Source organism: Phragmites australis, chromosome 24, assembly GCF_958298935.1.
Source record: "Phragmites australis chromosome 24, lpPhrAust1.1, whole genome shotgun sequence".
Lineage (NCBI taxonomy): Eukaryota > Viridiplantae > Streptophyta > Magnoliopsida > Poales > Poaceae > Phragmites > Phragmites australis.
In genome coordinates this window covers 2,297,352-2,312,646 of record NC_084944.1, presented here as the reverse complement: position 1 = coordinate 2,312,646, position 15,295 = coordinate 2,297,352, and the positions used below count along the sequence as shown (strand labels likewise).

The window sequence follows — 15,295 nt, the reverse complement described above, 5'->3', positions numbered from 1 at the left end:
ATCTAATTTTTTCCAATACTCTAGTTCGAATAATATTTATTTCTTGTTCCACATTCCTAACTATTTATCATCCTCGGAGGATTGTTTTCCCTTGTGAAGGACAACATCGATATTCTTAACCTAATTGTGGACATTTTCGCCGCTGAAATGCCTCGGAGATGATGTTTTCTTCCTTGTGCCATCGAATGTTTATCCATATTTCAGTACGGGTGCTTCCTGGGAAGTAAACGTCGATGTCACATGTAAACTATTTTCTTTGAGTTGTTCAACCTCAAATTGCATATGTCATCTAAGCAATAAGGGCAAGCTTCACCTTTTATTTTGCTGTAACCTAACAAGTTACGAAGTACTGAAAGATCATTGATGGTGATGAACAACATGGCGTAGAAGGTAAAGTACTCTTATACTGATCCCAAACCTTGACTAAAGGCCTAAGATACACATCGATATCGTTGCCAGGTTGTTTAGTTCCTCATATCAAGATCAATAACATAATGTATTTCCGCTTGTTACAAATCTAGGGTGGAAGGTTGTAGATCGACAATACAACAGGCCAAGTGCTATATGAGATATTCATGTTACCGAATGGATTCATGACATCTGTGCTGATAGCGAACCTAATATTTCTCTATTCTTCAGTGAACCAACCAAATATGGAATCAACAATTCGCCACTGAGTGGAATCCACCGGGTGTCGTATCATTGCGTCGTTCTTACGACCCTCCTTATGCCAGTGCACCAATTGAGCTTCATTTCTGTTGGCAAACAAACGCTTCAGATAGGAAATTACAGAAAAATACAACATCACCTTCCTAGGAGACCCTTTACTTTTCTTGCCTCTATCCCTGTGACCACCATCATTTCTACACTTACATCGATGGGTTCTACAAATGGGGCATTGATCTAGCTCGGCATACTCTCCACAAAACAAGATACAATTCTGCTTACATGCATGTATTTTTCTATTTCCAGTCATAACGGACAAAGTTTCTTCTTCGTGTCGTAGATTCCCTCGGGCAACAAGTTATCCTCCGGTAGCATGTCCCTTAGCAGATTCAGCAATGCTTCGAAACTCTTGTCAGTCTAATCATTGGTTGCCTTCAGCTGTAGAAGCTTTAGGTTCCTAAATATCTGCGTGTACTTCTCTTTACAGTTGGGATAAATGGGCGTCTTGGAATCCCGCACAAATTCCAGGAATTTAGCAAACTCACCATTGTTATACTCGTCGTGCCGCTCGACATCCTACACCATCTGGTCCACATTCTCCACAAAATCATCGAGATCATTATCATTGAAACCTAATATATACTCATCCCTGAGATCGTGATCCATTTCACCGAGTGTAAGTCCTTGATCTACACTGTAAGTATAGAGGGATCGATCCAACTCTCCCTCGTTAAGGCCTTCCTCGCCATGTTTGTTCTAACATGCATAATTCTCTTTAAATCCACACATGATGAAGTGTGCATAGATATTATCTGGTTTTGAGAACTTCTTATCATTCTTGCAGTCGCGACATGGACAATACATTGCTGTTTTACCATGATCTTCAAATCCATTAAGGCAGCACTCATGAAATGCTTCACCCTGCTCAAGTACTTCGGACAAGTCCGGGTCTCAAGGTACATCTAACTTTTATCCGTCATCTACAATTAATATAAAAATATTTATTCTTCATTAACAATTATCTTAATTTCGTGGTTAAGCATACGATTAGAAATTCCATACAAATACACTAGATCTGTGGTATCTCACGGTAGATCAAGCAAACATAATATCAAATCTAACATAAATACAACTCACTTGTCCTAAGATTTCAAATAAAGATGCAAAGTAACCAATTACAACTAAAAGCACAACAAATCTACCAAATAGGGATTAGAGAAGGAAGAAAAGGGGATATGCGAATCTTCAAAGACCTAGCATCAATTCAAACTTCAAATCAATAAGATATTAGAAAAAATTTCGCGGAGCTAGTGAAAATCGCCAACACTGTGCGGGCAGCACTGTTGAGTAAATATTCGTCCATACAGTGGCTAGCGAGCTCTTAAAATAGATCCATATAATAAGTAATAGGTCGTGTTATGACCCGTCACTTATTACTTGTCATAAGTGATAGGTCATATTACGACCTGTCACTTATGACTCTTTCAAGGAGATCCGTTACCTATACCAAGTTATAAGTGACGGGTCATAATACGACCCGTTACTTATAACTAGTGCTGAAAGACCTATCATTTATGATCATATTATAAGTGATGGGTATAGTTATTACAGGTCACTCGTGTCATAGGTGACGAATAATATTATGACCCGTCACCTTTTACCTTATATCTGTGATGGGTCTATACCCTGTCGTGACCTGAGGCGACATAACTGACGGGTCGTATAATGACCTGTCACTAAATTATGTCTCATTTGTTCGTTTTTCACGTAGTGATCACCGAACACAGTCTGTCCCACTTGCAGCAGCGCTATTTTTCCCGGAGTCCGAAAAATAGTACGACGCTACAAGGTATTGGCGGACCCACCTTGGTGCATGGGTATGTAGTTGCATACCTAATTTTTTAAGAAAAAATTAATTATATATAGTATATATTAGACATACGTGTAGTACACAACTAATTAGATTTAAAACTCACAACCTTATACTTTTATTCTTTTATTGGGCATGCGCTTTCAGCCCATACTCACTTCCGCATGTTCTCGTTAGCCTACGATCCACATGCATACGTACCTAGTCAATCATCAATCCAATTACCTTCCCTCCCTCATAATATTACATACCCTCAAAAATCCTGAGTCCGCCATTGCTGAAGGGACACGCTTTCACATGTATGTATGTGTTGAGTTCCTGAATCGGGTTCCTAGCTCCTGACACAGGGTAGACCCGGTACCAGCATCAGTTTCTCATCATGGCATGTAGATCACATCACAGGTCATACGTACGTTGCATCATGACCTGCCGCATTACGGCTCTGCAATTCTTTATGCTACTGGACTTGTCGTTGTGACAGACCTCATACATTCTGCTTTGTAAACGATGCATAAGATTTCAGATGCAAATGTTCAGAGATAGCAACAGAACTTGTGTTCCATGGGCCTAAATTTCCTGCGCTGCTGCATGCGATTGACGACAATGCATGGGCAATAGGACGGGAAATAGACATGGCCGCGGGAGCAAGTGGAGGCCCATATCCCTCTCAAATCTTCAGACTGGACACTGAAATATTCATGTTATATAGTACTCGCATCTTCGTGTGCAAGGGATCTTCATACGTTCTCCTATAAACTGTACAGCTACACTGCTACCGCCCCCATACGGCACGCAAAATTAATGTACATATATTAATTTTGCGATTCGAGCGGTCAGGCGGTGATTCAGCCGGCCCCCTCGCCTCCCATGGCATCCTGGCGTAGAAGGTGGAGGGTGGCTCCGCCCCTGGTGGTTAGGTTAGTATTAGAATAGATAAGTGGTTATTTAGGTTGTAGATTAGTAGTTTTGTGCTTGTAGTTTTTGGCTTGTAGTTTAGTGCAGGGTTTGGTTCCAAGAGGTGCCATCATAGGTGATTCCTAGTCGGGTTTGGGTTTCCTGCTGGCCTTCGGAGTTTGTTGGCCAGTGTGTCAGCTTCGACGATGGCTATGGTAGATGTCTGTCAAGGTTTGGTGTTCTGTGCGTGCGGGAGGGTGTTTTTATCCCCTTAATGCATATTCGTTGTGCATCAATTGGGGTCTGCGTTTAAGGCGATATGCGTCTGATCCCATTCTTTGTGACGAGGGTACGACTGGTGGCCGTCTGCTAAGCATGCAACGGTTCAAGCGCACGTCAACTTTTTTGCCGTGCTACTAATGGTGCATCTAAAACTTCAGTCTACTTCGTCCACGTGGGATTCGACTTCAAGCTTCTATCTCGGTGTTCCTCTTTACCTTTCTCCGGTGAGAGCGTCGGAGATTTCAATCAAAGGCGATGGAGACAATAGGGTGGACCTCAAAAGGACTTGTTTGTAATTTGTACTTCTATCAGGGTCCCCCTGCGAGGTGCATGATGTAATGTTAGTTTCATATGTATAAAAATCCTTCCCGCTTTTCTTAAAAAAATTAATGTACATATACGAGCAATTTGTTTTACTTTCTGGCACACAAAACGTGTGAATTCTTCACGTATCATATCAACGTGTGTAAGCAAACTTTTTGTACAGGGCCATTATATCCAATTTAACGCCGCACTCTCTTGGTAAGAATCTGAATCGACTTATTTCCGTAACTCAAATCAATCCATTTATTACCATGCAGATAGGTAAGTGCATTTTGGAATATATTATCCTCGTTTTAGAGGAAAAATAAAGAGCATTTATGCTATCCCACTTAATGATTTTCATTTTGATTCCATAAATAGTACCCCGAAAAACAGGAGACATGTACTTTTGCACGTCTCATAATGATCAGGCGTCTAAAAAGGCTAAAGATCTTACGCGATCATGTGAACACCGGCGAATTCAGGAGAGGAGGTTAGGGTTCAGGGTTTTAAGGCTCACTAGCGACCCCAGAGGTTAGAGTGAGGCTGGGGTGCCGACCGAACCGGCGGTAGGAAGCACGTGGTGGTGCGACGAGGCGACTACGGCGTCGGCGCCGTGGGCGGTAGGTAGGTATTGAGTAGGGTTGGCGGCAAGGGCAATAAAAATAGAGTGGTTAGCACAACGACAGACGGTGGGAACGCTGCCCGGGACGCATGCGAGCGTGCGGCGCAGGAAGCTGAACGTAGGTTCAAGAAAGAAAGTATACCGTTGGATTCAAATCTGACGGTTCAAGGGTATTGACCGAAGGATGGCTTGTTTTCATGCATCTGACATATAGCAACACCCATACTTTTAGCAACAAAACATTGAACCATCAAAGCACAATATTTATTCGCTGCCTTACCTTAAGAGGGGGTATTCAGAGCACCCTACAATAGGCCTCTGAGAAGATTTGGAGAATCGCCTCGCAGGATTAAGGATTTCCATTTCATTTCTCCTCTCTCTATATATACCGCAATAGGACCCGCTCTAACTCATCTACTCTCCATCCAATTTTTCTTCGACGCGCAAGAAATCCACCAATGGAGCCTTCACGGGAGAAGTTATCTGCAGCCGTCCTCGTCCTCCTGCTCGTTATGGCCGCCGGTACGTACGTGCATGAGATAATAAGAAGTCTCGCAACATATACAATCCGTGGTTGGTCTCGTTTGATGCTTTGGCTAACGCTGCTTGTGCGCGCGTGTACTTGCAGAGATGGGGCTGCAGGTTCAGGCGGGAGAGTGCTTGACGCGGAGCAACACGTTCCGGGGGCCGTGCTTTAACTCGGATCGCTGCGCGGCCACGTGCATGAAGGAGGGCACGGGCTACTCCGGCGGCAAGTGCCGCGGCCTCTACCTTCGCTGCTTCTGCATCACGCCTTGCGCGATGCCGGCGCCGGCGACCGCGCCTGACGGAGACCTGCAGAGTGGTGATGCCGGGTTTCATGAATGAATCATAATTCCCTGCTTGCCGCGTGTAATGCTTGCCCGATAGCTTGTGTTTAAGAAAAGTGGCTCGTGGTAATAAAATTGCTGGACTTCTGTTATCGTATTTGTAGCTACACTACTATAGAACATCACATATGTAGCGTCCTATTAATACCGATTCAAAAGTAATCAGTACTGTTAACGTATCAGTGCCGGTTCTTAAACTCCCACGCGCGAACAATCACTGAAAAGTTAAGAACTGACACTGATAAATACTATCAGTATCGGTTCGATATACCAATCGGCACAGATAGTGCGCTACAGTATAAAGCACACCTTCTCTCACAAGCGTGACCAGAGTCACCGCAAACCCACCAGAACTGCGTCAATCACCATTTTTGCCATCTCTATGATTCAAGGATTCAATATTTAGAGGAGAAGTGCTCTAAGGTTAATAAGATATTAAGATGATCTATATTTCTTTTTTAGATAGATTTACTTGGTAGATTACTCTAGGGTTGATGGTTGGTGCTTGTTCTATGGTTATGGATTTAGAAATGCAATTGAGATCTAATTTAGGAAAAGTTTACAACTTTGTCACTGTTAGATGCATAGAGATGATCTATATTTGATTCTTAGTTGGATTTAGTTGGTATATGGCTCTAGATTTGAATTTAGGCGGTTGTTCCTTAGTGTTGAATTTTGGAATGAACAAGAGCTTCAATATGATATAAATTCAAATCTAGGGTATGACCAAACGTTCCGAAGTTAGTTATGCTTAACACTTCACTTGGTATATGGTAATACGTACCAAGATGTATACGTGTATATATACATGTGCTATTTTATAGCTACGGTTTAAAATAATTATTCTTCTCAACCAATCCAACTCCTCGCCATGTGTCCCCACGCGCTGCTCGCCCCTACGCACGCCTGCCCAGCTGTGCACCCCCGCTCACATGCTTGCCCGCCCAGCGCCCCTCTATAACATCATGAGTTTTAGTATACTAATTAATTACAAATTTCACTTCAAGTTAAAAATTTTTGTGATTAAGTCACACTCTCCATCTCCTCTAAAATCCTAGCACTTAAACTCAAATAGCTAGCTCCCATTCTCCCAACAACCCTACCTCTCTATTTATAGACCTTAGAAACTTCCTTGAATGCCAAGTTTCCTTATTCCCAAAATACCTCTCTCTTGTAGTACACTTCTACCTATTACTGAGGATATTTTGATCCATTTTCTCCTACATCCATTGAATGGACATGGTGCCTTCACGATATAGCTTTGTTTTGACACAAGTTTCACGATGATGTCATGTGCGCTCCATCCTTTCACTGTTTTGATGCCAAATCACGAAATCACCTCGCACGTTTCTCAAGACGTGACCCACTGCCACTTGTTTTTACCTCAAGCAAGCATCCTGATGTCAACACGTGTACTTCATCTTGCGATCTTGACCGCCGGTAAGTCTCTCCCGCTCTCGATCTCTCGAGCCACCTTGTCACTTGCATTGGCATCCTCTATGTTTGAATTTATCAACACGTCATCTTCATCCATTTTCTCATGCTTTGCTTGACCTTTATGTGCACATCTAGGATCATCCTTGTCTCCATCTGTCCCCGTTGATCGTCCAGCACAAGCACCCCGCTTGGCTCCAATCATCCCGTCGTCGATCGCCAAGTCGTATACATCACCTGCACAACATGAGATAAGCAAACACATATCTTCAACTCCATTATAGATTAGCCACAATCAAAATCCTCAGTTGAAAGCACATCTTAGAGAAAATGTGAATGCCGGATGTTCCGGTGTTCACTCCTCTTGAGCACCGGACCATCCAGCGTGTTCAACTCACCAGACCGTCCATTTTGCAACCTCTCTGCAAATATTAGTCCAGCATCCATTTCTCCCCATCATCAGACCATCCGGCGAGTGCAAGTCCACCAGAGCTAATCTACAACCTCTCCGGAACAAATGCTCTGGCATGCATTGCTGCCCAACGCCAGACCATCCGGTGTGTACTTCAACTTTTTCTTCTGAGCTGAAATACTCCGACATGAAAACCTTCTGAACGCCAGACAGTCCAGCTGTCGGAGGATTAACTCCAGTCGTAGGGATCCCGAGAGACCCCTTTTTAGAGATTCGGCCGGGGGGATGATCCTGAATATGTTCGTCGGAGAAATAAATGGGAATGAATGCAACGACCGGTGGTGGTGGTGAGGCCTAGTGCAAAAAGAAGTAAATACACCAGAATTTAGACAGGTTCGGGCCGCACGGGAGCGTAATACCCTACTCCTGTATGGATACTATAACTGTCCTGAGGAAGTCCCTCAAGGATGTTGCTGGTTATAAGAATCTTGATCTATCTAAGAGTCTGGGGCTCCTTGTTCTTGGCTGGGACTGGGCTCAGCCTTCTCTAGTCTTCCCTTCTCTTGTTCTTTCTATCCGTTGCCTCTTCTTTCCTTTCTGTTTCTCTCTCTGGATGCATTCCACCATATCTGCTGTGCCGCCGGCCCCTTCAAATACCTGCCAACGGCGATACGCCCCGCACGGGAGGGCGCAAACTCCAAGGCGCCACAAATGGAATGGGCGTCATCATTTCCTCTGGGCGAAATGACCGGGGGTGGAAAATGCGTCGCACGCCCGGGCACCCGTCACAATAAATGCCAGGGCAACGGGCGTCGTGGAGAGGGCCCACCGGGCAGCCGCAGAGCGGCCCGACGTGCCCGCCCTGTCTTGTTCCCCTGCCACAGCAGCGCGGCAGACGGAACGCCTCAGCCCTTACGACGTTATCCTGAGACAGGCCGGATGGCACGGGACGGGACCCGTGCAATTAATAACCCCACGTCTCTCTGCCAGAACGTGGCAGGAACTGACGCTGAGCGCGGCGGGAGCAGTTGGAGGTGACAGGCCACGCACGCTCTTTAAACGCGGCCTCAAGCCTTTGACTGGCTGGCACCCCATCGGTGGGCCCCTCGGGGGCCTCCACCAGGGGGCTTTCTGGGTCGTCGGGGTACCGAGTGCTCGGGGGTACTGTTCACCTCCCCGAGCACTCTCTCCCGGGCGTATTTGTACGGATCCTTGGGGAACCGAGTGCTCGGGGACTGCTGCACGCTGCCCCGAGCACTCTCTCCCGGAACTTCCTTCGGTGAGTCCTCGGGATACTTGGGTGCCCAGAGGCCACCACCGGCGACCCCGGGCATATTTCTCCCGGTACTCAGCTCTCCTGGTCGTCGGGGGATTAGGGTGCTCGGGGGTCACCGTACACCTTCCCGAGCACTTTCTTCCCGGTACTTAGATTTTGTGGATCATCGGGAAACTGGGGTACTCGGGGGCCACCGACTGCTGCCCCGAGCGCCCTCTCCCGGGACTTGATCTTTTCTCACCTCACGGGAGAGACTCCGCGGGATGGCGCCACGTGGCAGATGGCTGGTCTGGCCTTGGGATTCGGGGACCCCCGGTTCCTGATACACCGACACCAGCGTGTTCAATTTCCCGAGCGCCGGATCATCCAGCGTGTACATTTTTTCTTAACACGGAGACAAAACACTCCAACTCCATTTCTCTCTGCAACAAATCACATATAAATCAAGGCACGTTTCAACTTGGTTTCTCAAATTGGTTATAGGTTGCAAACCTTTTTGAACAGTAGATAAACCTAAAGCACATTTAGATAGAAATTGATATAGGTTTATCTTGTGAAGTTTTTAAAACCAATTAGTTTTAGATGTCCTAATTCACCTCTCTCTTAGGACATCACCGATCCCTACAGGCGTATGGCACTACTACAGAACTAATAAAAAATAACGGCTCATTAATGCCGGTTGAACAGGAACCGAGACTGATAATGTATCAGTGCTGGTTCTTAATCTCCCACGCGTGAACAATGATCGAGCCATTGAGAACTGTAACTGAAACAGACTATCAGTGTCGGTTCATGCCATGAACCGCCACTAATATGGACGGACCCGAAATTTCTCTTTAATGGTGTTATGGCTCTCACAGTTCACATCCGTCCGCGTCCCTCCGCTCCTTATCTCTTTCGGCTCTGACCATTTGTGTTCGTCCGCTCCATATCTATTCGACTCTGCCCTCACTCTCTCTCCCTCTCCATCTTATCTCTTCCTCTCTCTCTCTCTCTCTCTCTCTCTCTCTCTCTCTCCCTCCCTCCCTCCCTCCCTCCCTCTTCGCTGCTCATCGTGCTCGCGAGATCTTCACTCCTTATCTTCGCTGCTCATCGCTTCGTGCTTCCCTCCACGTCAAGCTCATTGTGCTCGCGGGATCCACGGAGAAGGCTGTCGGATTCACGTCGTGCTACTCCTCCAGGACGCGCCATGCTCATCCACCCCGGCGAGCTTGTCCACAACGCGGGCATCCACCACAGCAAGGTCATCCACGATGTGGTTGTTTTCCACGACAAGTCACAACAAGGTCGTCCACCATGGTGAGCTCCACAACGAGGTTGTCCACAGCACTGGTAACATCCAGATCTGGTCGTCCACGGCTACGAAGGTTCGATCCCCTCCCCCTTCCCCTTCACTTCTTGAGATTTGTTTCTAATTTGATCTCTTGTGTTCTGCTGTTGTAGATTGGGATCAACACTTTTGCTACTAACTGTGATCTAATGTTGTAGATTGGGTCGACGTTGTTGTTGCTAATTGCAAACTGTTGTTGTTCTTTCTGCTTTGCTTTGAGTAGCGAGATCTTGTAGTGATTTAGGTGCACACTCTTGCGTTGTTGTATTGAATTTGACTGTGAAATGTGTTGTATGACCGAGATAAGTCGATTTGATTGTGAGATGCGTTCGTATGGATAAGTCGATTTGAGCATGCGGCGGTGGCGGGAGCACTGCGTCGAGTGGCGATAGGAGCGGCAGTCGAGCCAACTCGTTTATTTATTTTTTTTGGCTCCTAGAACCTTTTCACTGCCGGTTAGAGTCACGAAACCGACAGTGAAGAATTTTTAGTGCCGGTTCTAGACACAGCACTAATAGTCAGAAATGGTAAATCCATCACTGATAGCAATTTTGAATCGTCATTGATGGTGTGTTCTGCTATAGTACGGGAGAGCTAGGAGGAGGGGTGGGAGGCTTATATATATAGGAGGCCCGATTGTAGAATAGCACCCCATGTATATACATGTGTGTATATATACACATACCATGCGGTTTGCTGGTGTATAAGTTATCATTTCTGTTGAAGCTGACCATCGAATTGATTTCCCTGCCCTCGGAGATTTGAAGTATCATTCAAGCCTCAGCCTCGGACTGTAGCGCGTCCGACAAGAATTCCAACTTTCCTGCTGAATGATGTTATGTTTGATTAAAAGCTTGAGTGATGAGATAGGTTACCAAGGTTGATTGCTTCGTTAAGAATTGTAAATTTTCTGCAGGACCTACCTACTGCTACACCATTGCGTCGGTAAGTTTCCACTGACAGCCCGTCAAAAGCCTGAACTACATTGCAGAAATCAACGCCGTGAGCGAGCGAGGCCTCGGCGACGCGCCGCGTAGAAAACGGCCTGGCCCGCCTTGTCTTGTCGAATTGTTGTCGAGTTGTTGTACCCAATCATGGTATTTTATTTCATGTGAATCACAGGTCTATATATAACGGCGATGCTAATTCCTTCATATGTTGTAGTTTGGGCAGTTCTATACTTATTTCTCATGTGAGGTTCATCTTTTTTTTTTTTGCTGGCTTCACTGGCACATTGTGGAAGGCCTTAGCGCCTCAAGCCGGCTCGTTTCGTTCGTCAGCTCCATGCAGATGACACATCGGCGCGTTAAGAAATAGGAAATAATTTGAGCCAGCCCTTCACACAGTCGATCTCATTTAACATTTTCTTTTTATTGCCATGAATAGTGACCGGAAGACCCGGTTAATAATTTAGTTTTGGCAATAAAACATCAAACAATCAATGATTTATTACATGCTAATTAACGAGAGAGCACTCTAAAAGAGCCATTCGATTTATGTTCTTCAAGAACTCTCGCCTGTGCTTCCACTCATCTCATCTACCCGTCCAATACTGTTTGACTTGCGCACGCACGAGAAACCAACCCATCAATGGAGAAGCATTCTGCAGCCGTCGTCCTCGTCCTCCTGCTCCTCGTGTACGCCGGTAGGTGCATGCATGAGCCAAGAAGTGTAGCAGCAATGGCATTGACCGATGATCCGATTTGATGTTTCGGCTAACGTTGTCGCGTGCTCGTCGTGCGTGTGCATGCAGAGACGGGGCAGGTTCAGGCGGGCGAGTGCGTGACGCTGAGCTCCCGGCTCCGGGGGCTGTGCCTGGACTCCGGCCACTGCGCGGACGTGTGCAAGAAGCAGGAGGGCTTCGCCGGCGGCGAGTGCCGCGGCCTACTCAAACGCTGCTACTGCAGCAGGCCGTGCCCGACGGCGGCATGACGGAGGCCGGTGTAGTGGGCACGGGGTCCATGATTGAACGATGACACTGATCACTGAAGCGCGATGATTTGAGAAGTCCTGCCTGCTGCCGGCCTTATGTCATGTTTTCCTGTACAGCTTCTGGCAATAAAATATCTTTGCTGATACTTTTGCTATCGTTGATTCGTTTCTGTTGGCTGTGTTCAAACGATCTGAATGAAAAGGTGAAAACTATCGAACTATATACATTATGTGGAAGGTATGGAAAGAAAGAAACAGGAGGTTCTTCCAAAATAAGAGCTCGACCGCACTCAATGTGGCTGGGTGTTGTGATTTTACCTTCAAATTTCTTCCGTCTTAAGTGAATGGCAGAGCTTCTGCCATTTCGTTTTAAAAAAAAAAAAAAAAACTATCGAACTAACAGCCGGTTAAAAGGCTGAATAACAATGGAAAAAGTTAACAAGGTCACACTAGCATAGCACTGTTTCATTCCAAGGATACGAAGACAGTGATGCACAAAAGATTACTCATCATGATACATCGATCACTGATTTTTATTCAGAAACGTGTTCCCTGTGACATTTTCTAGAACGGCTTGGAGGGCAGGTTCTGGTTGGCCAGGAAGTGCTTGAAGAGCTGGAGAGCTTGCTCAGGCTGGGTGGATGGGACCATGTGGCCGGCTCCTCTCACAGTGACAAATGTCAGGCCATCGTATACCACAGTCCAGCCACCAACCTACAACAACACAGAGACAACGACGCATCAGAACAAACAAGTACAAGCATGTAATGTGTGAGATGGTGACATGGAATCAGCTATGTATATGCTTTTTTTTTCTTTTGTTGGTTGTAGGCAGTAGACTTGTTCAGCTCCTGAGTCACCTGCTTGTGATGGTACCACGGCGACCAGTCCTCTTTGATGGGCAGGCCAAGCTTCTTCAGTGTGTACCTTGTTGAGGTGGTAGGGATTCTTGCATCTGTGTCGCCACTGCTCATCGCAAAAGAACAAGTTAAAAGGCTCTCTTTGTGACTAACATCCTCACAAAAGTGTTGGTTTTTCATCTACTTACAAATCTTAACAGGACTACGCGCAGTTCGGTATTGATATGTTTTTCAGTTGTACACCATGTGCCAAACACCATTTTGGATAGGTTTCAGATAGCGAGAGACTTTACCTGAAAATCCATATGCGGAGCCCTGCGTCCACCAGCTTCTTGACCACTGGAACGACAGTCAAGTCAGAATCTGTCCATGCGTTGCTGATAGAATTACTGGGAAAATGTTCATGACAACGATGTTTGATTAGTTGCCAATGCAATAGCTTTGTTTGCATGATAAACATACTTCCGAATGAAGTAAATCTAGGGTAGAGAAAATACCGGCAAAGCGAGTAAGGATGCGGCACGCCTGTGGTATTTGCGTGCAGAGCCTTCTGCACATCTTTGCGGTTGAAATATTCAGTCGCATACGTCTGCGTGCACGGGTCATAGCCCATCGGTATCTTGAGAAAGTCGAGCTGTTAATTTGCGTATAAAAGAAAAACATACATAGATTAATCAGACACATGACAAAAGAGATGAAAAAGACTGAAACTTCTGCTCAAACTGAAGCCAACGAAGATGCTTACACGGCCGCCGGTCCGCCCGATTTGCGCCGAGAACGACGTGTTGAAATCCGGGTACCCGAGCTCGCACCGATCAGTGTACAAGCTGTAGATGTCGATGATTTCATAGAGAGCGGTGAATTGACTGAGGGCCGCGTTGCACTCGGGAGACAGGTCGACCAAGCTGAAGTTGCAGGACTTGTAGAAGGTGCTGTAGAGTTTGTCTGAGATGATGGCGTGATGCCATGCTGAATCGACTATCCCCAACAGATCAGTGTCCCCGTCCATGTAAGCGTTCCCAATCTAGGATGAAAATTCAGGCAGATGAATGTTAGCAGTCAGTCTCTACTTTATTTCTGAAGAAAAGTTCAGTGATTACTACTGGAGAAGACAGTGCAATTGGAACATGGAGATGTGAATGTGAAGGCTTGTAGCTGCTTATAGTGCATACCAGGATGCCTTTGAAGTTTATGTAATTTTCTTTGGAGGCTTTCTTGTTCTCCTCCACGATGACGTTTGCGAGCTGGGGAATGTAATGTCCTAGCAAGTAGAAAGTCAAGTGAAAACACATGTATTATATGAGCTGAATATGCCTCTACAAGCATAGTCCATTTAGTATACAAGGATGAGTTATTTGCTGAACCTGCGTAGCTCTCTCCAGCGATGTAGAACTCCTTGGCTTTGTGTTGGGGGAACCTCTGGAACCACCTGACGAGGAAAGTGTATGAACCGTGCGCTGCAGCGGATGCAAACGACGATTCATTCAATTATTGATCATGTTTCTTACTTTCATGTGCAGATTCAGCTAACAGACATATTTGTCAGACATGTACCTGTGGAATTATCTCCCGGTGGATCTTTTTCGAAAGATGTGTTCGTGTAGGAAAATCCAACACCTGCTGGAGAGTCCAGGAACAGCAAATTGGCAGCTGAAAGACCATCGGACAATCAGTTACATGCTTCCATTTATTATAGTCAAAGACAAGGCTGTGACATGTTTATTTTGTCAGCACCTGCCTTGATTCCAAGCATACGGGTTGAGCTCAAGCTCAGGCAAGTCTTTCTTCACCAAGTATGGACCAAGCTCCTGTGCCTGTCCAAATCCAACAGAAGAACAGCCAGGTCCTGCAGAAAGCAAGAACACATAGTACTAATTATTTACTTGCATATTCAAATTACAAAGTTTTCCCAAGTTTCAGCTGTTAGAAATTCAGTATAGATGCAGTTAGTTAACAACCTCCATTTAGCCACAAGACCAGTGGCTTCTCGTCAGGCTTGTCCGTGGCCTCGAAGAACCAGTAGAACAGTGCCTTTCCAAGGTACTCATCGGTCGTGACATACCCGGAGTACTGCTTGAACGCAGATGAGTAGCTCGGCTGCCCCGGCAGCGACATGACGCGGTCGAGCTCTTGCACGGCTACCGTGGCTGCATCGAGGCCGCCTGCGTCAGGCCGTGCTGCAAGTGCCAGTGCAAGAGTGCAAAGTAGCAAGCAAGATAAGGTCTGAACCTTCATTGTTCAAGGTTTCTTTTACTTGCGGTTGCAAGAACGTAGGCATGGGGGTTAAGTATTTATAGTGCTGAAGCTTTTTCTAGGGACAAGTAGATCATCCTTGGCCGGCTTGAACTTTTCCTTGATGTCTTTCTTCTCATGATTTGCATTGACTAGTAACATGTCTTGTTCTGCAAGTTAAAAGCATGTTTGATTTCTCAGTGTTAATAAGTATGGAAAAGGTAAATATAAAAAAAATTAAAACTGTTTTCTCCAAAAAAAAGGGATTCAAACTTAAATTCTTGATCATATTCCAGCAACAGGCGATTGG

General features: G+C 45.8%; 1 protein-coding gene across 1 annotated transcript; it reads right to left on the bottom strand.

Moving 5' to 3' along the window:
• Positions 1–12,446: 12,446 nt before the first annotated feature.
• LOC133907612 (serine carboxypeptidase-like 34) lies at positions 12,447–15,001 on the bottom strand. Its single transcript, XM_062349684.1, has 10 exons — positions 14,712–15,001; positions 14,492–14,599; positions 14,308–14,403; positions 14,118–14,210; positions 13,926–14,014; positions 13,499–13,777; positions 13,251–13,387; positions 13,047–13,142; positions 12,754–12,859; positions 12,447–12,607 (listed from the first exon to the last, which is right to left on the bottom strand). Exons 1-10 carry the CDS (start codon positions 14,986–14,988, stop codon positions 12,458–12,460), a joined length of 1,431 nt encoding a protein of 476 aa, XP_062205668.1. The 5' UTR covers positions 14,989–15,001; the 3' UTR covers positions 12,447–12,457.
• Positions 15,002–15,295: the final 294 nt, after the last annotated feature.